At 43.9% G+C, this 23,218-nt stretch overlaps 1 protein-coding gene across 3 annotated transcripts; it reads right to left on the bottom strand.

Annotated features, from left to right (window-relative positions):
- Window positions 1–340: 340 nt before the first annotated feature.
- Window positions 341–21,582, bottom strand: GINS1 (GINS complex subunit 1; the record flags this gene model as incomplete). Of its 3 annotated transcripts, XM_080716747.1 has the most annotated exons (7): window positions 341–409; window positions 3,584–3,661; window positions 9,512–9,628; window positions 12,266–12,356; window positions 13,388–13,486; window positions 15,407–15,471; window positions 21,508–21,582. In XM_080716747.1, 7 exons carry the CDS (start codon window positions 21,580–21,582, stop codon window positions 341–343), a joined length of 594 nt encoding a protein of 197 aa, XP_080572873.1. The 3 variants fall into 3 exon arrangements, with proteins under 3 accessions (XP_080572873.1, XP_080572874.1, XP_080572875.1); XM_080716748.1 differs by lacking the exon at window positions 9,512–9,628; XM_080716749.1 differs by lacking the exons at window positions 12,266–12,356; window positions 13,388–13,486; window positions 15,407–15,471.
- Between the last annotated feature and the right edge of the window lie 1,636 nt (window positions 21,583–23,218).

The raw sequence follows: 23,218 nt of genomic DNA, 5'->3' as shown, positions 1-23,218 counted from the left end.
ACGACACATAGATAAGGCATTTACAAAACGGACAGGAAGAACGGCGAATAACAAAGTCCTTAAGAGCGAATTCTGTCCTTAGCCAAGGGTCTTGGTTATCTTTTCATCTATTTATTGGAGGTGCTGGGGATGGAACCCAGGGCCTTACACGTGCAAGGCAAGTGCACTACCACTGAGCTTCGCCTATCCCTTCGTAGTTATCATAAAGCATGCCTGTCAAAGTCAAAGAGGGAGGAGAAGCTGAAGTCTACACACATCCAGGAGCTGGGTGCAGCTGCAGGCCCAGGCAGGCCTCTGGTCCACGGGACGCAGCCACAACAGGAGTCACAGCAGGATGCAGTCACGACAGGACGTGCTCCAGAACTCCTTGCCTGATGAGCTGCTCACACTTCCAGCGAGGCAAAAAGTGCTGCAGGAGGAGAGGGAGAGAAATGACGGAGAAAGAATTAAATCCCATTATGCATCATTAGCTGGTCCAGCGTGGCACTTCCCTGTGATGCTCGTACTCGGAGGCTAGGACAGGAGGGTCGCAGGGCTGAAGCCAGCCCAGCAACTTGGTGAGACCCTCGGCAATGAGCAAGACCATTACCAAAATAAAATGATGATGATGATAATGGTAACAAAAAGGGCTGGAGATATGGCTTGGAGGTAGAATGACCTTGGATTCAATCCATAGTACAAAAAGGGGGGGGGGGCAGCAGCTGCTTATAATCAACTGAAACTGATTCCTTATTTATTTATTTATTATTTATTTATTTATTGTACTGGGGTTCCTGGAAACCCTTCTACCTCCGGGCTACGCTCCCAGACCTATTTTATACTTTTTATTTGGAAACGGTCTTCTAAGCCAGAACGGCTGGCTTTGAACCTGCACGATCCTCCTGTCTCAGCCTCCCAAGCGTGGAGATTACAAGCATGCGACACCATGCCTGGCTATATTTTTTAATATTTATTTTTGTGGGACTCGGGATTGAACCCGGAGATATTCTAGCTCTGAGCTACACCGCCAGGCTTATTTTTTTTTTTTTAATTTTTTGTTTTGAAACAAGATCTCACTAGATTGCCGAGAGCCTCACTAAGTAACTGAGGCTGGCTTCTAACCTCCTGCGTGATCCTCCTGTCTCAGCCTCCCAAGTACTGGGATTACAAGCATATGCCACCACGCCTGGCTTATTTTTTTGTTTTGAAATAGGGTCTCAATAGGTTGCTGAGAGTCTCACTGCATTGCTGAGGCTGTCCTTGAGCCTGTGATGCGCCTGTCTCAGCCTCCCAAAGTACTGAGATTATAGGCATGTGCCACCATGCCTGGCTTCACATATCTTTCTTTATCTCCTCCTGTGAACTCAGTTTCTGGCTGGATCCTCCAGAAATAAAATGAAGTTTATGGCAGCATTAATTCATCATCATCTTTTTTGTGTGTGTGGTACTGGGGATGGAACCCAGGGGCATTTTACCTCAGAGCTACATCCCCAGCCCTGTTTTTTATTCTTTATTTTGAAACGGGGTCTAAGTTGTGGAGGGCCTCACTAAGTAGCTGAGGCTGTCAGCAAACCACGATCCTCCAGTCTCAGCCTCCCGAATGCTGTAATTACAAGCATGCGCCACCATGCCCGGACCCCTAGCAACACAAAAAAGTAAAATAGAACAAAACAGTCAACATCTGCTGTAGGAAGTGAAGGCTCCAAGGGTAACAGTAAACAGAAGCCCCGTCCCTCTACAAGAGAAAAGGGAAACTGCAGATCCATCTACAGAGGGGACCCCATCCCAATCTCACATAAAAAGTTTACTTAAAATGGACCAGACACCTAGAAACCAGGCCAGAAATTTAGGAGAAGACCAACTCTCTGACATAGAGGCAGAGGCAGACTTCCTCCATAGACCCCTAAAGCTCAGGGAATTGCAAATCAAAACTACAGAAATTTAATTTCATTCCAACTAGAATAGCAGTCATTAAAAATACAATTAATAAGTGGGACACAGCAAAGGGAATAATCAAGATCATGAAGAAAGCCTACTGAATGGGAGAAAATCTCGGCCAGCCACTACTCTGGCAGATTAATATTCAGAATATGTAAAAATAACCAGGCATGTAATACCACCATTTGGGAGGTCAAGACAGTAGGACTGCAGGCTCGTGACCAGCCTCAGCTACTTAGGTGAGACCCTCTGCAATTCAGTGAGACCCTGTTTCAAAGTAAAGAATAAAACAGGGCCGAAAGCCAGGCGTGGTGGCGCACGCTTGTAATCCCAGCATTTGGGAGGCTGAGAACGGAGGATCGCGGTTCACGGACAGCCTCAGTTACTTAGCCAGACCCTCTGCAACTCAGTGAGACCCAGTTTCAAAATAAAGAATACAAAAATAGGCCAGGAGGTGTAGGTCGAATGCTTCTGAGTTCCATCCCCAGACCCGCAAAACAAACAAACAAACAAAAAAAAAACCAAACAGGGCTGGGGGTATAGTTTGGAGGCAGAATGCCCTGGTTCCGTCCACAGCAATGCCAAAAATAAAAAAGATTTCATACAACTCCACACCCAACCCCCTCAGATAACCCAATCAATAAATGGAAAATTTATTGATATTTCTCAAAAGAAGAAATACAAGTGGTCAAAAATATATATAAAATAATGTTCAACAGCCTTAGCAATCAGGGAATTGCAAATCAAAACTACAGAAATTTCATTTCACTCCAACTAGAATAGCAGTCATTAAAAAAACAAATAACAGCGAGGCATGGTGGCACACGCTTGTAATCCCAGCAGATGGAAGACTGAGACATGATGGTCACAGATGGTTCGTGGCCAGCCTCAGCAAAGTAGTGAGGCCATCAGCAACTTAATGAGATCTTGTTTCAAAATAAAATAAAATTAAAAAATAGGTCTGGGGTGTAGCTCAGAGGTAAAATGCCCAGGGTGCAATCTCCAATCACACACACACACACACACACACACACACACACACACACAAAACCCAGGCACAGTGGCACACTACTTGGGAGACTGAGACAGGAAGCCCATAGGTTCAAGACCAACCTCAAGACCAACTTAGCAAAACTGTTTCAAAATTAAAAACAAAAACAAAAAGGCTGGAGTACAGCTCAGAGGTAGAACACCTCTGAATTCATTCCCCAGTACTAAACAAGCAAGTAATAATAAATGCGAGGATGTGGAAGAAAGGAGCGTTTACACATTGTTGGTATGACTGGAAATCCTGATATGCCACTCCTTGGTATCTTCCCAGAAGCATTAAAGTAAGAATGCTACAGTGATACATGCATATCCATCTTTATGGCAGCACAAGTCACAGAGCCAAGTCACAGAACCAGGGCAGGTGTCTTAAACGGGTGAACGGATAATGAAAATGTGGTGTGTCCACACAAAGGAGTTTTACTCAACCATAAAGATCAAAACCATGTCAAGTTCAGGAAAAAGGGTGAAGCTGGAGGTGCACGTGTTTTCCCAGTGTGGAGACCAGACAGAAATAAGGAAGAGGGACATCAGGAAAACCAGGAGCCAGAATGTTATGCATGCTCTACTATCACATACAATTACAACGAATGCGTAAAATAAAAACAGAAAAAGATACCTGGCTGTTTTTTTTTAACAAGACTGAAGTGCCATCATCATCAACTTCAAATTCTCCATAATCTTTCAGACAACGCACCTGAAAGGAAAACATACTTTTATCTAAACCTGGAGGGGGAGGGGTCTTTTTTTGGGGGGATGGGGTCTTGCTATGTTGCCTACAATGGTCTTGAACTCCTAGTTTCAAAGAATCATCCCACCTCAGCCTCCCAAGTAGATGGGACTGCAGAAGCACACCACCACACCCAACTTATTTTTTTACTATGCAGTGACCAAGAAAACAGGAGTTAAAAACCTGTGTAGTATATGTATTAGGATTTCCATCTATTCCCTCTCTGTACTTATGCCCAATACGACCACTGCGGCATTCTTTTTTTGTGTATGTGGTGCTGGGGATGGAACCCAGGAACATTCTACCTCTGAGCTACACCACCACCAGCCCTATTTTTTATTCCTTATTTTGAAACAGGGTCTCACTGAGTTGCAAAGGGCCTCACTATGTAGCTGAGGCTGGATACGAACTGCAATCTTCCAGTTTCAACCTCCCAATACTGGGATTACAAGTGTGTACTACCACGCCCCGCCTACTGTGGTACTCTGATGGTCCCAACTGTTCTGCTTTGATGGAAGAAAGAATGGCAAAGTGTCTGAATATGCATGTGTGCCAGTGCTGGAGAACGAGATCACCCAAGGCACTAGGTAAAGGAAGCCACTGTTGGATCCTTCCCCCCACAAATCCTGCAAATATCTACCCACAAAGAATACATTAGGATATGCTCGTCTGATTCATTAGATCCCATGCATAGAGTATCAGTACCTGAGAACAGGACAGAGTGCCCAATTTCTGGTTTTGGAAGAGATTCTTCCAGTCTCCTTCAACATTCACTCTCTTGGGAACACCTGACAGTACACCATGGAGGAACATCCTCAGGTGACAGAAACTGGGCTCAGGTCTTAGACGGAAGGTGGACTGAGGCAGTCTTCTGACGGCCACAAGTGCAGCCGTGGAGACACCCCAAGGCACCCCTGGTGAGACTAGCAGTGAGTGCTGCCCCAGGAAATAAGGAACACTGCTTCATCTTTTATGAGAATTCAGCCTAGCGCTGATTCTGAGTATCAGAACTGATATCAAACTGCAGCTGCCTTCCGGGAAAGCCAACTCTAACAATCTCCTACTTTTCAGATAATTTTATCATGTTGTATGATCACTCTTAAACATGGTATAAAATATACTGTTCTAGAAAAATCTCTCCTACCACCTATTTACTTATTTAAGCAGACTTTACTGTGTGTTCAGTGAGGGTGGCTTTCTAGGACTTGTGCCCAGGGACTCTGGGTGTGAAGCATAAGCTGGACCATGAGCTGCAGCTCCAACCCTAGACCCTCATTAAGAAAACCTGAGGGACTTCCGGGAAGATGGCGACGGAGAAAAGCGGGGCTTACGAACCCCGCTAACAACCAATCTCTATTACCACAAAATCAGCGCCTTTCATAGCCAGAAACCACCATCAGCAGAGAAACAAAAAAATTTAATTACAAGGGACAGAGTAAAAGAGGGCTGGAAAAACGAGACACCAGAAAGAAACCAGACCGCGTGCTGCAGCCAGAGCCGCGGTGTGGAGCGGAGCGGCACGCCATCTTCCCTTGCAGCACCAGGCCCCAGAGAGAAAGGGGACTCAGAACAGAGCTCAGAGTCACAGAGGAGATACGCCGGCCTCACGCCTGAGGACGCGGTAGCAGCGCCTTACTGCCGGCAGCAGCGGCAAATTTACTGGACGGCACCAGACCAATGCACTCAACAGCCCACCAGGCTCCAGAGAGGAGCGGCGGACAGAGAGCCAAGGTGAGCCGCTGCGTAACAGCCGGGCAGAATTTGGCAGATTTTTCGGCGCAGGGAGCGTCTAAATCTCCCAGGGGCTGGGCTCAGCACACCCTGCAGGGACTCAGAGCAGAGCTCAAAAACAGAGAAGAAATACGCCAGCCTCACGGCCGAGGGCGTAACAACGGCGCCATATTGTCACTGGCGACGGCAGCAGCAGCGAATTCACCGAGTCCACTACAGCTCCATCAGCGCACTCAACAACAGTGAGTCAAATTGTGGCCCCAGAGGAGAAATCCCAGTACTACATACACTCCCAGGGACTTGACCCAGTGGGGGAGTGGCGGTGGCAGAGATATCACACCATAGGAGAACGCCCAACCTGGCAACCCCCATAGTCTAAAGCAGCTTCTATCGACTCCCTGGGTCTGAGACTCTGTGATACAACCCAGTAAAGGAGTAGTGGGGACTGAGATACCACAGACTCGAGATCCAGAGCACCTTAAGTGAAGTCGTAGTGACCCAAGGGAAGAACCCAGAGAAGGCACAAACTTCCAAAATCATGGGAAAGAGGAATAATACTGGAGCAATGAATGCCCACAACCCCACAACATCAGAACCTGATAAAACAGAAATTCAGAGATTTCTAGAAGATCAAATCAGGAAAATAACTGTAGAAATAATAGGTGTTTCGAAAAGAATTCAGAGAGCCAAAAAGAGATAAAGGATGCAATTAATGAAGTAAAGGCCTCAATTCAAAGTACAAACAACCGATTAGACCACATGGAGAATAGAATCTCGCTCTTAGAAGATGATCACTTCAAAAATGAACGCATAGTTTCTAATTTAGAAAAAAAAAAAAATCCGACAGCAGGAATCTGACATTGAAGAAATATGGGCTCATTTTAAGAGAGCTAACCTAAGAATAATTGGAATAGAGGAGGGAAAAGGTGAAACCAAAGGGATCAACAATCTCTTCAAGGAAGTAATAGCAGAAAATTTTCCAAACGTAGAGCAAGAGGTCGATACACAGGTCCAGGAAGCTTATAGAACTCCCTTTAGACAGGATCGAAGAAGAGGATCCCCACGCCACATAATTGTCAAAATGACCAATGTGGAAGCCAAGCAGAGAATCTTAAAGGCAACAAAAACAAAGGGCCAAGTGACATTCAGAGGCAAACCAATTAGAATCACTCCAGACTTCCCAAACCAAGTCATGAATTAGCCAGAAGGGCTTGGAGTAACATATTCCAAACTCTGAAAGAAAACAACTTCCAGCCAAAAATTTTCTACCCAGCAAAACTTTCTATGAAATTAGATGGGGAAATAAGAAGCTTCCACAACAAACAGAAACTGAAGGAATTTATGTCTTCAAAACCAGCACTAGAGAAAATACTCAAAGAGATTAACTACAAAGAAGAAATAGGTAACACATACCAGAACCAGAGAAACAAGATTTTCCATCCAACAGACAACTAAGATTGGTTATCTGTGGAGATTCATTATTTATGTTAGTCTTTTTCCTATCTCTAAATTGTATTGTTTGCTTTTATTGTTGCTAATTTTTAGGATTTCTAGTTGGAATATTAATATACCTTCAGATATAGCATTTGGAAATATTTTATCCCATTCTATCAGTAACTTTTAACTCTGTTTACATTGTCTTTGGATATACAATTTTTTTTATTCTTTAGGGAGTTTGTTTACCGTTCTGTTGCCTGTGCCATTGAAATCATATCCAAGAAATCACTGCCAATTTCAATGTTGCGAGGTTTTATGACCCAGATTTTCTTCTAAAAGTTTATAGTCTTAAGATTTATATTTAGGTCTTTTATCTATTTTGAGTTAATATTTGTATATGGTGTTAGGTAAGGGTCCAATTTTATTCTTTTTCATGTAATTATTATTCGGGAGGCTGAGACCTGGAGGATCACAGTTCGCGGACAGCCTCAGCTACTTAGTGAGGCCCTCTGCAACTCAGGGAGACCCGGTTTCAAAATAAAGAATAAAAAATAGGGCAAGGGGTATAGCTTGGAGGTCAAAAGTCCCTGGGTTCCATCCCCAGACCCGCAAAAAAAAAAAAAAAAAAAAAAAAAAAAAAAAAAAAAAAAAAAAAAAAGGACAATATATGGAAGAATTTATCTCTAGGCTTTTAACTCCAATGGTTTATATGTCTGCCTTTATAACAGTACTACACTGTTTCAATTATTGTAGCTTTATATGGTTTGAAATCAGAAAATATACATCTTCTAGCATTATTCTTTTTCAAGATCGTTTTGGGTATCTAGAATCCATATTCCATATTAGGATAGATTTTTTTCTGAAAAATAAATAAATAAATGTATGATAGTTTCACCTAAAAAAAAGAAAAGAAGAAAATATTCTCTGGTAAGAAAGAAAGCAAAAAGAAATATTGAAATGTTATCTTTAAGTCATCAAAAGCTTGGTATCAGACAAATGAAACTGTTATGTGAGATTATCATTGTTAATTTTGGATAAATTGCTATAATACTAGATGTCAACCACTAAGCCAAGCATGGGAAGGAGGGATGGGGAGGGAACGGGGTGGGATCGGGTAGGGGCTAACTGGGTGATATGTGCATGTATGTCTACAAAAGTATTTTTTTATCCCATTATGATGTATGAATACAGTGCACTAATAAAAAAAATTATTTAAAAATAAAAAAAGTAAATAAATAAAAAGAAAACCTGAAACATATCCCAAGGAAAGAGAATATAAATACACTCCAGATTCCCTTCAAGCAGCTTCAGCAACTATTCATAAGTGGCCAAACTGATGTTCCTCCTTCCCACTCACATTCGAATTATTTGGCATCTATTTCTACAAATTAAGATTCCTTTAAAAACATAATCTAGCCAGCTATGGTGGTACATGCTTGTAATCCCAGTACTTGAAGCTGAGACAGGAGGATCGTGGTTTGAGGACAGCCTCAGCTACTTAGTAAAGCCCTTTGAAACTCAGTGAGACCCTGTTTCCAAATTAAGAATCAAAACCGGAGCTGGGTATGGTGGTGCATGCTTGTAATCCCAGCATCTAGAAGACTGAGACAGGAGGATTGGGGTTCAAGGACAGCCTCAGCTACTTAGTGAGGCCCTCTGCAACTCAGTGACACCCTGTTTCAAAAAATAGAGAATAAGGCGGGCATGGTGGTACTGGGGTTAAAATCCAGGGCTTTCTACCTCCAGGCTATGCTCCCAGATGTATTTTATATTTTATTTGGAAACAGGGTCTCCCTAAATTGCTGAGAGCCTCACTAAGTAGCTGAGGCTGGCTTCAAAACATGTGATATCCTGTCTCAGCCTCCCAAGCGTGGGAATTATAAGCGTGCACCACCACGCCCGGCTTTATCCTTTATCTTGAAACAGGGTCTCACTGAGTTGCAAAGGGACTCAATAAGTAGCTGAAGCTGTCCTTGACCCATGATTCTCCTGTCTCAGCCTCTCAAATGTTGGGATTACAAGTGTGCGCCACCATGCTGGGCTTACTTCCTTTATTTTTAAATAGAAGTTAATGCATATTTATATATGCACCTCCTCTTAGATAAGTAGTATCGCCAACACTCTAAAGAAGTTACATAGCCAGACACAGTGGTACACATCTGTAATCCCAGCACTTGGGGGACTGAGACAGGAGGGTCATAGGTTTGAGGCCAGTCTCAGCAACTTAGGAAGACCCTCAGCAACAAGCACGGTCCTGTTTCAAAACAAAAAATAAAGGGCCAGATGTGATGGCGCACACTTGTCATCCCAGCATCTGGGAGGCTGAGACAGGAGGATCACCGTTTGCGGATTGCCTCAGCTACTTAGTGAGGCCCTTTGCAACTCAGTGAGACCCTGTTTCAAAATAAAGAATAAAAAATAGGGCTGGGGGTAGAGCTTGGAGGTAGAATGCCCCTGGATTCCATCTTCAGTACTACAAAAAAAAAAAAAAAAAAAAGAATATAAAAAAAAAATAAAAAGGGCTGGGATACAGCTTGGAAGCAGAATGTCCCTGGGTTTGATCACTAACATGCACGCATGTGGGCATGTGCGTGCACACACACACACACACACACACACACACACACACACACACACAGTTATACATACTTCAATATATAAACTTTTAGGAGGTTTCATATCCTGTGTAATGTCCAATCCTTCATCTCCTCCCAGTGACCTCATGTAAGTAGCAAGGGACTTTTTATAATTATTGAACCACTCAATCTGCAAACAAAAAGATAGCCATTTGGTAAAATTATGGGAAATATGCCCGGATTTTGTATTCATCCCTTTGGAGACAGCACACACTTCATCATGGATCTTTATAGTAACCATTCATTTATACTACAAAATTTTTTGTGTGTATGATACTGGGGATTAAACCCAGAGGCATTCTACTGCTGAGCTACTCCCCCAGCCCTATTTTATTTATTTTGTTTTTTGTTTGTTTTTGATGATACTGGGGGTGGAACCCAGGGGGCTTTTCTACCTCCGGGCTATACGCCCAGAGGTGTTTTATACTTTATTTGGAAACAGGGTCTCACTAAGTTGCCGAGAGCCTCACTAAGTAGCTGAGGCTGGCTTTGAACCTGTGCGATCCTCCTGTCTCAGCCTCCCAAGCGCTGGGATTACAAGCGTGCGCCACCTCGCCCGGCTTATTTCTTATATTGAAATAGGGTCTCTCTAGGTTGCTGAGTCTAGCTATATTGCTAAGGCTCTCCTGGAATCTATAATCCTCCTGTCTCAGCCTCTCAAACTACTGTGATTATAGGCATGTCCCATCATGCCTGGCTCTACAAATATTACTGATTATCTTCTAAGTACCCACTGTTTTGGGTGTTTAGGCAAGATAAAAAAATCTCTGCTCTCACAAAGTTTACATTTCAGAATACTTAAATCAAAGCCAAAGGCACAGTTGGGCGTGTAGCACAGGAGCATAATCCCAGTACTTGAGAGGCTGAGACAGGAGGATTGCAGGTTTGGGGCCAGCCTCGGCCATTTAGTGAGGACTTCATCAACTTAGTGAGATCCTGTTTCAAAATAAAAAATAAAATAGGGATGGGGTACCGTTCAGAGGTAGAATGCGCCTGGGTTCAATCCCTAGTACTAAAAACAAAAAGTCCTTAAGGAACATGTTTAACTAGAAACAGAACTGTTAAAAAAGACAACTTCTCAGAATTTTAAAATATAATTATGAAGTAGCATTGGTGCCATTTCTGTAAACTTTAAGATTTTTGAGAAAACAACCCCTGTCCATTAGCTGCTCTGTGAATATGCATATCCATACAGTGGAATGTTATTCTGCTATAATAAGAAATAAAGTTCTGATAAATTACCACGAAGATGAACCTTAAAGACTTCTGCTAAGTACAGGAGGCAAAAGGCCACATCTGTACATGCACTTTAAAATGATAAAATTCAGCCGTGTGTGGTGGCGCACGCTTGTAATCCCTGCGCTTGGGAGGCTGAGACAGGAGGATCGCGCTGGTTCAAAGCCAGCCTCAGCTACTTAGTGAGGCTCTCAGCAACTTAGTGAGACCCTGTTTCCAAATAAAATATAAAATAGGTCTGGGAGTGTAGCCCGGAGGTAGAAAGCCTCTGGGTTCCACCTCCAGTACCACAAAAAAAAAAAAAAAAAAAAAAAAGATAAAATTCATAGTGTGTGAAATGTACTTCATCAAATCTGGCTGTCCCCCCCCTCTCCCCCCCCCTCCCTCCCTCTCTCTTTCTCTTGTGGTACTTGAATTAAGTAGCATTCTACCACTGAGCTAAACATCTTGTTCCATTCTTAATTTTTATTTTGAAACAGGATCTCGCTAAGTTATGGAGGCTGACCTCAAATCTTTGATTCTTGTTTCAACCTCCCAAGTATTGAGATTGTGTGTGCCACCATGCCTGGCACATTTTTTTGTTTTGTTTTTGAGTGGTACTGGGGTTCCTGGAAACCTTTCTACCTCCGGACTACACTTCCAGACCTATTTTTATATTTTTATTTGTAAACAGGGACTCTTAAGCCAGCGAGGCTGGCTTCAAACCTGCGTGATCCTCCTGTCTCCGTCTCCCAAGTGCGGGGATTACAAGCGTGCACCAACAAGCCTGGCTTTTTTTTTTTTTTGCAGTACTGGGGATGAAACCCAGGGGCCATTCTACCTCTGAGCTACACTTCCAGCCCTATTTTTCAGTCTTTTAATTTTTGAAACAGGGTCTCCCTGAGTTGCAAAGGGCCTGCCTAAGAAGCTGAGGTTGTCTGTGAACAGCGATCCTCCGGTCTCAGCTTCCTGAATGTCAGGATTACAAGCATGCGCCACCATGCCCGGCATCTTTTTTTTTTTTTTTTTTAATAAAAGAAGACACACATGTGGAATGGATGCCATGTCACAGATGGGATGGATGATTCAGTTCCATAATAATAACAAGTGATCTGTAGAGTAAATTCAATCTCAATCAAAATCTCAACTTTCCCCAAAATGGAATCTGAAAACTGATTGTAAAATTTAGAATTGAGTCTGAAATTTACCTGGAAAGGTGAAGGGCCAAAAAAAGTAGCTGAAGCACTTGAAAAAGAACAAGATGGAAATACTTGCTCAAAACATAAAGTTACAGTAATTACCACCGTGAGACTGGTTCAAGGACAGACGAGAAGACTAACAGAACATCATGGGACTCTATTCTGTTATGCAAGTACAGAATTTCCCACAGAGCATTTAGAATCACTCCCTACTACGTTTCCCAACACAGTATATACACGATAAAAGCAGGCCAAAACTTAAAGAACACGTGTTAAAAACAAAGAGAAACACAAACAGTGTTCTAAAGAATCCCAGTTCAGCCTTCCCATTGCCTTGAGCAGCGCTAACTTACTTCTTCAGCAGACATGTGAAATCGTACGTCACTCGGCAGGATGCTGCCATACTCCCACCTGAGTGCTCTGACCCGAAGCAACCGGTCATACCTGGGACGTGGAGGAGGAGGAGCCGGCATTACCAGGTGTTCTGAAGAAGAGACTCGAGACACCCACCTGCATGAGCTGTGGGGATGTTCTTTGGCCCCTTGGTAGAAACAAACCAACTGCAACAAGACATCTTTGGGAAGACACAAGGGATGGGCTGAACACAGGCCATGAAGGCACTGCTCACCTCTGACTTTCTTAGAGATAGAAGGAAAAGAGTACAAATTCTAAGTAATCAGAGGTAAAATGTGATGATGTCCCAAAATAGCATAGCAAAGACACAACAGGATGAGCCTGTGGCAAACACTGAGAACCAAGAGGACAGGAGGTCTCTGTGGGTCAGTCAGCACTACCCCTCCTTTGATGGACCGTACGACTCTGGGTGTGTGTGGTCTAGGGATGGAACCCAGGGGCATTCTACCTCCGAGCTACACCCCAGCTACTTTATTTTTATTAAGAAACAAGGTCTTGCTAGGTGGATGAGACTCTTACTACATGTTGAGGCTGTTCTTGAGCCTGTGATCCTCTAGTACTGGGATTGCAAGGCGTTTGCCACCCCACCCAGGTAAAAATTATTTTACAATAAAAAGTTTTAAAAATAGAAAAGAACTTAGAATGCTTAAAGAAAGACAAATTTAAGATTTTCTGATGACTATTTGAAAAGGTTACCCAGAGCCAGACATGGTGGCTCATGCTGGTAATCCTAGGACGTGGGAAGCTGAGGCAGAAGGGTGGCAGTTCACTGCCAGCCTGAGCAACTCAGCAAGGCCCTCGGTGACTTAGTGAGACCTTCTCTCAAAATAAAAATAAAATAGGAATAGGGGTTTAGCTTGGAGTTAGAATGCCCTTGGGTTCAATCCCTAGCACTACACACAAGGAAAAAAAAAAGGAAGAGAGGGAAGAGAGGGGAGGGGAGAGGAGGGAGGAAAAGAGGGAAAGACAGGTCAGAAAAGAAAGAAGAGGTTTCTCAGGAAGCCAAACTATAGGAACTACCCCGGGCTCCCTGCCACCCTGAGCAAAACCGAGAAACATACAAGTATGCTACAGTGCAGCGTCGATTTCTCAACAGAGACCAGTGCCGAAATTTGATGGTTGGGATCAGATCATTCCGCCCATGTGACTTTGCTTCATTCCTGACAAATGTTAAAAGAGCCAAAAAGAATCAAGTGTAAATTCCAGTGTAGGTAAAAGTCTCAAGGACAACTACTGACCCAGCTTGTTTCAATCCGCTTATGAGTAGCAGCAATTTATCTAAACAAATTACCTCCAAATCAGTGTCTTTATTAGTAGGTTAGATATAAAATGAAAAGTAAAATAATTTGCTTAGGATAATACTGTCAGACACATTTTAACCATTTGGTAATTAGCACTTTTGTACAACGGACATTATGGTTTTGAAATTCCTTTATATGCTAACATAAGAAACAAACCCAACACTTTTATTCCTATGATTAGAAGAGGTCTCCCCAAATGCTCATTATAATAAAGCTAAAAGACACGCCGGCAAGATGGCCCTTCATTCTCACAAACGTGTCCTATGTACTGTATTTCAGTGTTATTTACAGAGAAGGAGAAAACTTTGGTTTGCACCTATTAAAAAAAAGCACATATCTTTAGATAGTACATTAAGTATTACACTTCTCAACTAGATGTACAGAATTTATAAGAATCTACATTGGAGCTTTAATTGAAAGGAACCAGAGGAACAAGAATGACACCATGCCCCATCCTATCTCGTGTTCAAGGATCTATTTTTGCCATCAGTTTTTGTGGTGCTGGGGCTCGAACATAGGGCCTCAAGCACATTAGGTAAGTGCTCTACCACCAAGCTATCCCTCAGTTCTAAGCATATCTGCCACGCTAAGAAATTGGTTTATTCTCCAAATTTCTTGCAATGTGCTCTGTATTATAAAAAAAAAAGGGTACAAATGCCATACACCTGACATGGCACTATACAAAGCAAAGACCTCACAAAGCTGGGCACAGTAGCACATGCCTATAATACCAGTACTTGGAAGACTGGGGCAGGAGGGCCACAGGTTTAAAGCTAGTCTCAGCAACTTAGTGAGACCCTGTTTCAAAATAAAAATAAAATAGGGTTGGGATGTAGCTTGGAGGTAGAATGATGCTGCGTTCAATCCCCCCTAGTACTGCAAAAAAGTTCTTATTTACACATGAATGATTAAAAAGAAATTAATTTCTTTCCACAAATAATTTTACCAGAAACTGGTAACAATGTTTTTACCCCAACAGAAAAACTAGAAAGGCAGGACACAGAATTAAAAGATTCTGCAAATAGTGCAAATACAAGAAAAGTATTCCTCCACTGGACCAGACCCTATTTGGGCCACACCTCAAATATGTCGTGGTCTCCTCCTCCTCCTCCTCCTCCTCCTCCTCCCCCTCCCCCTCCTCCTCCTCTTCCTTCTCCTTCTCCTTCTTCTTCTTTTTCATGTGACACTAGGAATTGAATCAAGTGGGACTCTATCTCTGAGGTACACTCCCAGCCCTTTTCATTTTGAAAGAAGGTCTCACTAAGCAACTGGAACTGGCCTGGACCCTGCAAGCGTCCCTTGCACTGGGATTGGAGACTGTGCCCTGCTCACAGCGTCTTTACTTGGGAGGCTGTGACAGGAAGATTACAAGTGTGTGGCCACCCTCAGCAACTTTGTGAGGCCCTCCACAATTTAGTGAGTTCCAAAATAAAGCATTAAAATAGGGCTGGGGTGTTGCTCAGAGGTAGAGTGCCCCTGGGTTCAATCCCCTCCTCACATTCACGTCCTTATTCTTCTGTTCGCTTTTTTTTTTTTTTTTAAACTGAAGGTGGAACCCAGGGGCATTCTACCTCCTAGTGACACACCCTGCCCTAATTTTTATTCTTTATTTGGAAAGTGTCTCACTGAGTTGCAAAGGGCCTCACTAAGTAGCTGAGGCTAACCCAAGAACCACAATCCTCCCGTCTCAGCCTCCCAAGAATGCTAGGATTACAAGCGTGCGCCACCACATCCGGCCCTTCTTAAATTGTTTTAAAATATCAGTTTATCAAAACTTACACATCAGACTGGTTTTGTTCATATAAAGCTTTCATCTCCTCCAGAACTTGTCTGATTCCATCCTCCTAAAACACATAAAGTGATATTGATACACATTCATTTATTCCCCTACTCATTCTTAGGGACATAAAATGGTATAGCCCTCTGAAAAACAATCCAATGGTTCCTAACAAAGTTAAACATGTAATTACGGACGATCCAGCAATTCCACTCCTAGGTAGATATCCAAGCAAACTGAAAGCAAGTTTGCACAAAAACCTGCACACAAATGTTTTTTAGCAACATTATTCATAATAGTTAAAAAGTAAAAACAAATCAAATGACCATGGACTGACGGACGGATACATCAAATGTGGTAGATCCACCCAATGAAATTACCATTCAGCCATAGGTACTGATAGGTGCTACATGGGCAAGCTTGAAAACTTTGTCATACAGTGAAAGACGGGAGACAAAAAATGAAAACCACCGTATGATTTCACTTCTCTGAAACAAGCACAAGCCATTCATTGAGCTGGGCATGGAGCACACACCTGTAATCCCAGTATTTGGGAGGCTGAGAGGACTAAGCCTTAGCAACTTAGACTGTTTCAACATAATAAAATTGCCAGGCATGGTGGCGCACGCTTGTAAGCCCAGCATTCAGGAGGCTGAGACAGGAGGATAGGTTTGCAGACAGCCTCAGCTACTTGGTGAGGCCCTTTGCAACTCAGTCAGACCCTGTTTCAAAATAAAGAAGAAAAAATAGGGCTGGTATTGCTCAGAAGTAGAATGCCCCTGGGTTCCATCTGTAGTACTGCCAAAAAAAGAAAGAAGAAAGAAAGAAGGAAGGAAAGGAAGAAAGGAAGGAAGGGAGGGAGGGGATGGAGGGTCTTATAGAACACTTAAGGAAACTGTAATGGCATTTTTTGAAACATATTATAAAATAATAAAAGGTAGCATAATTAAAATAAAAGAGCCTGGGTGGTGGTGCAGGCTTGGGAGGCGCAGACAGGAGGATCATGAAGGTCACAAAGGTTTCCTTGCTGGCTTAAGAGACCCTGTTTCAAAAAAAAAAAAAAAAAGGTCTGGAAGTATAGCCTGGAGGTAGAAGGGTTCCATCCCTAGTACCAACAAAAAATAAAGAAAGAAAGGAAGGAAGGGAGGAAGGAAAGAAAGAAGGAAGGAAGGATAAAACACACACTCTAAAATAAAAAAATAAGGTAAAAAAAATGGCTGAGTAAAAAAAAGTGGCTTGGAGATAGAATGCCCTCTGGGTTCAACCTCTACTACCAACAAACAAACAAACAAACAAACAAACAAACAAACAAACAAACAAATCAACTGAGACAAGTAGTGGTCGAGAAGCTATCTGGAACTATAGGAAAAGGGAGATAGAGTTATTTCTTTTCCTTCCTTCCTTCTTTTTTTTTTTCCAGCACTACACTCCCAGCCCTATTTTTTTATTCTTTATTTGGAAACAGGGTCTCACTGAGTTGCTGAGAGCCGCAGTAAGTAGTCGAGTCTGGCTCCAAACCTGTGACATCCTCCCATCTCAGCCTCCCAGGCACTGGTACTACAAGCGTGAGCCACCAAGCCCAGCTAGGGAGTTATTTCTTGATGGTGACAGAGTTTCCATTTGGGGTGATGGAAAGGTTTTATTTCTTGGTACTGGGAATTGAACTCAGAGGCATTCTACCTCCAAGCTACATCTCCAGCCCTATTTTATTTTTATTTTGAAACAAGGTCTTGGTAGGTTGATAAGAATCTCACTACTTGCTGAGGTCATCCTCGAATCTACAATCCTCCTATCTTAGCCTCCCAAGTACTGGGATCATAGGTATACAACACCATCCCTGGCTATGAAAAGGCTTTAGAGACGGTGGTGATGATTTGACCACAAGGGAAATATGATTAATGCCACCAAAACTCACACTTAAAAATGGGTAAGACAAGCTGGGCGTGGTGGCGCACGCTTTTAATCCCAGCATTTGGGAGGCTGAGACAGGAGGATCGCAGTTCGAAGACAACTTCAGCTACTTAGTGAGGCCCTTTGCAACTCAGTGAGACCCTGTTTCAAAAATAAAGAATAAAAATTAGGGCTGGGGGTGTAGCTCAGAGGTAGAATGCTCCTGGGTTCCATCCCCAGTGACGCTCACGCACACACAGGCACAATGAAAGGAATGATCTTAAGTCCAACCTTAAATGTTATAATGAGTACAAAGGGTAGTCACAAGAGTACAGACTATACAATTCCATTTAGCTCTTTACAGAAAAAAAAATTGCTAATTCATGGCACATTGAATCCAGCAATAGGTAAAAAGTACAAATATAGCTATAGTCAGATAAAGCAAATCCCCGGTTGCCAAAAACTGGGAGTGGGAAGCAGCTACAGAAGGGAACAAGGTTTTATAGAATCCTGGTCAGAGAACAGTTAAAGATGTATACATTTCCCAGATATTAGTAAGGCTGAGACAGGAACTCAAGTGCAAGGCCAACCTAGGGAGACACCATCTCAAAATAAAAAGAGCTGGTGGCGAGCTGGGGTGGTGGCGCACACCTGTAATCCCAGCATGTGGAAGGCTGAGAGAGGAGGATCCGGGCTCGTGGCCAGCCTCAGCTACTTAGTGAGGCCCTCTACAACTCAGACCCTGTTTCAAAATAATGAAAAATAGGGCTGGAGGTATAGCTCAGAGGTAGAATGGCCCTGGGTTCCATCCCCAGTACCAAAAAAAAAAAAAAAAAAAAAAAAGCTGGTGGTGTAGTTCAAGAACATCCCTAGGTTCAATCCCCAGCGTCCCACCACCTCCAAAGAGATTTTAAAGCCCCAACTCTAAAAGAAAAAAAATCAACTGAAGGGATGATTTTTTCTTTTTTTGAGACAGGGTCTCACTAAGTTGCAAAGGCTTGCCTCAAACTTGTGATTCTCCTGCCTTTCCTCCCAAGTGGCAAGGATCTTAGGTATGAATCACCATGTGATTCTGCTTGGTATTTTTAGAATTTTTATTGGTGCTTTGTAATTATACACCATGTGATTCCTGAAAACTGCGGCCTCTCAGAGAGCTGTTGTCTTTCCTCTGCTCAGCTTGTTTAAGGCCAGCCTCTGCAGGCTCAGTATTCCAGGCTGCAGTCGGCTGCCTAGCAAGTAGTGTCACTGGAAGACACTAACAAAACAAAAGGTACAAAAGGCGCTCCAAGGAATTAAGACCTTGAAGACAGTGATTTTATAACTTCTAAGAATCTAGGGTCCCCTAAAAGTGGTAAACAAGTATTAATCTTAAAATCTGAGTAAGGCCGGGCGTGGTGGCCCACACTTGTAGTCCTTGTGCTTGGGAGGCTGAGACAGGAGGAGCTCACAGGTTCAAAGCCAGCCTCAGCTACTTAGTGAGGCTCTCAGCAACTTAGTGAGACCCTGTTTCCAAATAAAATATAAAAATAGGTCTGGGAGTAGAGCCCGGAGGTAGAAAGCCTCTGGGTTCCACCCCCAGTACCACCAAAAAAAAAAAAAAAAAAAAAAAAAAAAAAAAAATCTAAGTAAAAAGTGCTAAAGGAACGAAAAGCCAGATTCTATGGCAAACCTACCAGCTCCTGTTTGGAGAAGTCCCTTTGGGCCAGCTTCCTCACATGCGTGACAATCTCCAAAATAGCTACCTCACTGACCCGGTATGGAGCCATATATCTAAAATGAGAGCCCGGCATTTCCAGCATTTCTCCTGAGATTCAGTTATCTCCTCACTTTTTTTGTGTGTGTGTGGGTCTGGAGGTGTAACATAGGGGCATTTGACCTCTGAGCTACACCCCCTGCCCTATCTTTTTTATTCTTTATTTTGTAAACAGTCTCACTGAGTTGCACAAGGCATCACTAAGTAGCTGAGGCTGTCCTCGAACTGTGATCCTCTATTCGCAGCCTCCTGAATGCTGGGATTACAAGCGTGCATCACCACTCCCGGCTTCTCCTCACCTTTTAAATGAGGTAACTAGCCAGGCAAGGTGGCTCGTACGTCTAACCTCAGTTCGTGGGAAGCTGAGACAGAAGGTCTGAGGCCAGCCTCAGCAACTTAGTAAGACCCTGTTTCAAAATAAAAAGGGCTGGTGGTGTAGCTCAGAAATAGAATGCTCCTGGGTTCAATCCCCAGTACCACATAACAAATAAGTAAGTAAGTAAATGTGCTGGCTAGGTAGATTTGTGCAGTGGCAGCATGCTGGGCCTATAATGAAGTAACTATTCTGCAGCTGAAAGAACAAGAGACTGGAATCTAGGGAACCTGTGTGAGACAAGTCCCTTCATCCTGATCTAAAATTTCCTTTTGGCTCAATTTTTTCATTTGTAAAATGACCTAATAATCAGATTAGATGCTTTTTAATGTTAAAAAAAAAACTGAACTCTGATATTGTTGACTCAGTTACCTGAGAATTCTCCTGAGTCTGTCCCATTCATTATCTACCCCATATCCACCCTTGTTCTAATAGCTACAGTTCCTATTTGTCTCTAAAATCCCCATGCTGCTGTGAGTGAGGGCATGTGTCTATAATCCCAGGACCTGGGAGACTGAGACAAGAGAATCACAGGTCTAAGGACAGTCTCACCAATGTAAGACTTTCAGCAACCTAGCCAGGCCTCTTTCTAAACAAAAAATAAGAAAGGGCTGGCGGTAGCTTGGAGGTAGAATGCCTCTGGGTCCAATCCCCAGTAACACACACTAACACACACACAATATATATATATATATATATCCCCATATGAATCTAAGTACCACTGATCTAACAATTTGGAGTACATGCATCCATCACATAATCTCTTTTTTCTGTGGGGGCATGGGGAATAAGTGGGTACCGAGGATTGAACCGAAAAGTGTTGTACCTCTGACCTATACCCCTTTTTATTTTGAAACAGGGTCCAAGTTGCTAAAGCTATCCTTTAACCTAAAATCCTCCTATCTCAGTCTCTAAAGTACTGCAATTATACTGGCCTGGCATAGCTGGTCTACTACATGACTCCATTCTGTCTTTTCAACCCATTTCCCTGTACTGCTGCCATGTTAACTCCACAAAACAAAAATTCCTCTATCACTGCCCTAAAATCCTCCACCAGCTTTCAAAACACCTTATGAAAGAATACCAAGCTCTTCTAGGCTGCAAACCCACCTTCACATGCCCTGCCAGGCACACCTTGTGTATTACTCCCTTCTGAGTGTGGCCTCTTCCTTGCCGATGGCAACTCAAAAGTACCCTTTTCTGCCCCAGCTAGTGTTGGCAGTTCTCCTCCATGCTGCTCGGCTCCATCTCTTTGGTATCACTTACCACGCTGCACCCTATTACCTCTGTTTGTGCCTTCCCTCTCTTGGCAGGATGGTCTTGGCACCCACACAATGGGTGTCCTGTGACCAGGAAAGTGGTCAAGCCCTGGATTTAGGGTGCAGGTTCTGGAGCAACACCACCAGGGTTCAAATCCTTCCTACTAGCTGTTTCACCTGAACAAGATTCTTAATCTCCCCAAGCCTCCACACATGGCTGGGAAAATGGAAATCTCAAGAGATTATGAGAACAATATGATGTAGGTCAAACACTTGGCACCCTGCTTGAGGCGTTTGTGAAGGAAAACTAGGAACAAACACGTTAGTGGTAATAGTAGCAGCTACTGTAGTAGAAATAAAATGAGTAGCAAAACCGGACTCAGCCTTCCCGTGTGCCCGGCATCGTTCCGACATCCCTACGTACACCGTTATTTAGCCCTCGCTGCACCATGAGTTGGGGATTATCATCATCCCCGGTTTTGGAGCGCACATCAAGTTCGAGAACTGCCCCAGCACCAGCACCCAGGCCAGTTCGAGGCTCCCCTGCCCTGTCCCCTCACCAAGAGAGGCTAGCGCCCCCCACTGCACCGCCCCAGCACGGCGGGCCCCGCTTTTCTTCACATTTTGCAGCCCGAGCCGGCGATAAATGCTAACTTAGGATCAGGCAACCAGGCATCGGGCTAGACAAAGGCCCTGCACACAGCCCTGCGGGGCGAGAGGGCCCACGCGGCGCCTCGGTCCGCACGCTGGGGCTCCCGCGGGCGCCGCAGCTCCCCGCACTGGCTGTGCTGCGCCGCGCGGCCCCTCTCCCCGACCGCGGCCGCTCACGTTGAAGGCGGGCAGCTGCCCGTCGGGGGCGCGGTGCAGCTCGCGGACCAGCTCCAGCGCCTTTTCGCAGAACATGCCGCCGCCGGCTCCGCGTCCTCCAGCCGGGGCAGCTGGGTTCCTGGCCGCCCTTCCCGCGCTCGGGGCCCGAGCCTTTGGCGCTCGGCGCGCCCAGCCAATCGGAGCGCGCCCAGCCAATCGGAGCGCGCCCAGCCAATCGGAGCGCGCCCAGCCAATCGGCCTACGGCGGCCTCGCGGAGACACGGGCCTCCTGCGCGCCCCGGAAGCGGAGCGGGTGGGCTGCGCGCTCCAGCGCAGGTGGTCATTAAGACTGGGTACTGATAAGAAACTAGCCCAAGGCCACCCGCTCATAAACTGATCGGACTGCATAGCTCGGCCTCCCACTTTCAGCTCTACACTATCACCCTTAAAATATTTGTGAAATTAAAGGAGGAGACTGTCCTAGATTAACACGACCTCGATAAACATTTTCTTGCTTAAATGTTTATGGAGAATTTCCTAACCATATAGAATCAAAGGTAGTAATCACTGACGTAAAAATAATGTTTTATTTGCCAATTTTTTTTGAAAAGCAGTATTTCCTTTTTTGGTACTGAGGATGGAACTCAGGGCCCCATACATGCTAGGTAAGCTTATATGTCACTGATCTATAGTCATCCTTAGCGCATAAGCAATATTAATTGCTTTTTGTGTATGTGTGGTACTGGGGACTGTACCCTACACATTCTACCTCCCAGCTACAACCTCAGCCCTATTTTTTATTCTTAATTTTGAAACAGGGTCTCACTGAGTTGCAAGGGGCCTAAATAATAGGCTGTCTTTGAACCTTGATCCTCCTGTCTCAGCCTCCCAAATGCTGGGATTAAAAACTTGCGCCACCACGCCGAGCTTGGGAATGGCACATTTTAAGAAGTAGTCTTTGAATCTTATCCTTAAACTGAGCAATATTTCTTTTTCTTTTTCTTTTCTTTTTTTTTTTTTTTTTTTTTCAGTACTAGGAACCCAGGGGCATTCTACTTTCCAGCAACATTCCCAGCCCTATTGTTTTTATTCTTTATTTGAAACAGAGTCTCACTGAGTTGCAAAGGGCCTCACTAAGTAGCTGAGGCTGTCTGCAAACCAGGATCCTCCTGACTCAGCCTCCCAAACACTGGAATTACAAAGGTGTGCCACCACACCCAGCTGCAACATTTTCTTTCCACCTATACAGGAGGAAATAACTTAGGTAAGTATTTTATTTGTTTTTGTTTTAACAAACACAGGATTATGGGTGAGGCATGGTGGCACACGCCTGTGATCCCAGTATGTGGGAGGTTGAGTCTGGAGAATCATAGGTTCCAGGCCAGTGCTGTAATTTAGAAAGACCCTGTTTCAAATTTTTAAAAAATGAAAAAAGGATCTGGGTGTGGTGGTGCACACTTGTAATCTCAGTACTTGGGAGGCTGGGACTGGAAGACCACAAGTTCAGTTTCAGCCTCAGCAATTTAGCAAGGCCCTCTGCAATTTAGTGAGATCCTGTTTCAAACTATAAAATAAAAAGAGGGCTGGGGCCGGGCGTGGTGGCGCACGCTTGTAATCCCTGTGCTTGGGAGGCTGAGACAGGAGGATCGCACAGGTTCGAAGCCAGCCTCAGCTACTTAGTGAGGCTCTCAGCAACTTAGTGAGACCCTGTTTCCAAATAAAAATATAAAAT

Source organism: Muscardinus avellanarius (assembly GCF_963383645.1).
Source record: "Muscardinus avellanarius genome assembly, chromosome: 19".
In the NCBI taxonomy this organism is placed as follows: Eukaryota; Metazoa; Chordata; class Mammalia; order Rodentia; family Gliridae; genus Muscardinus; species Muscardinus avellanarius.
The sequence above is the reverse complement of the archived record's forward strand: the minus strand, read 5'-3'. Positions and strand labels throughout refer to the sequence as shown.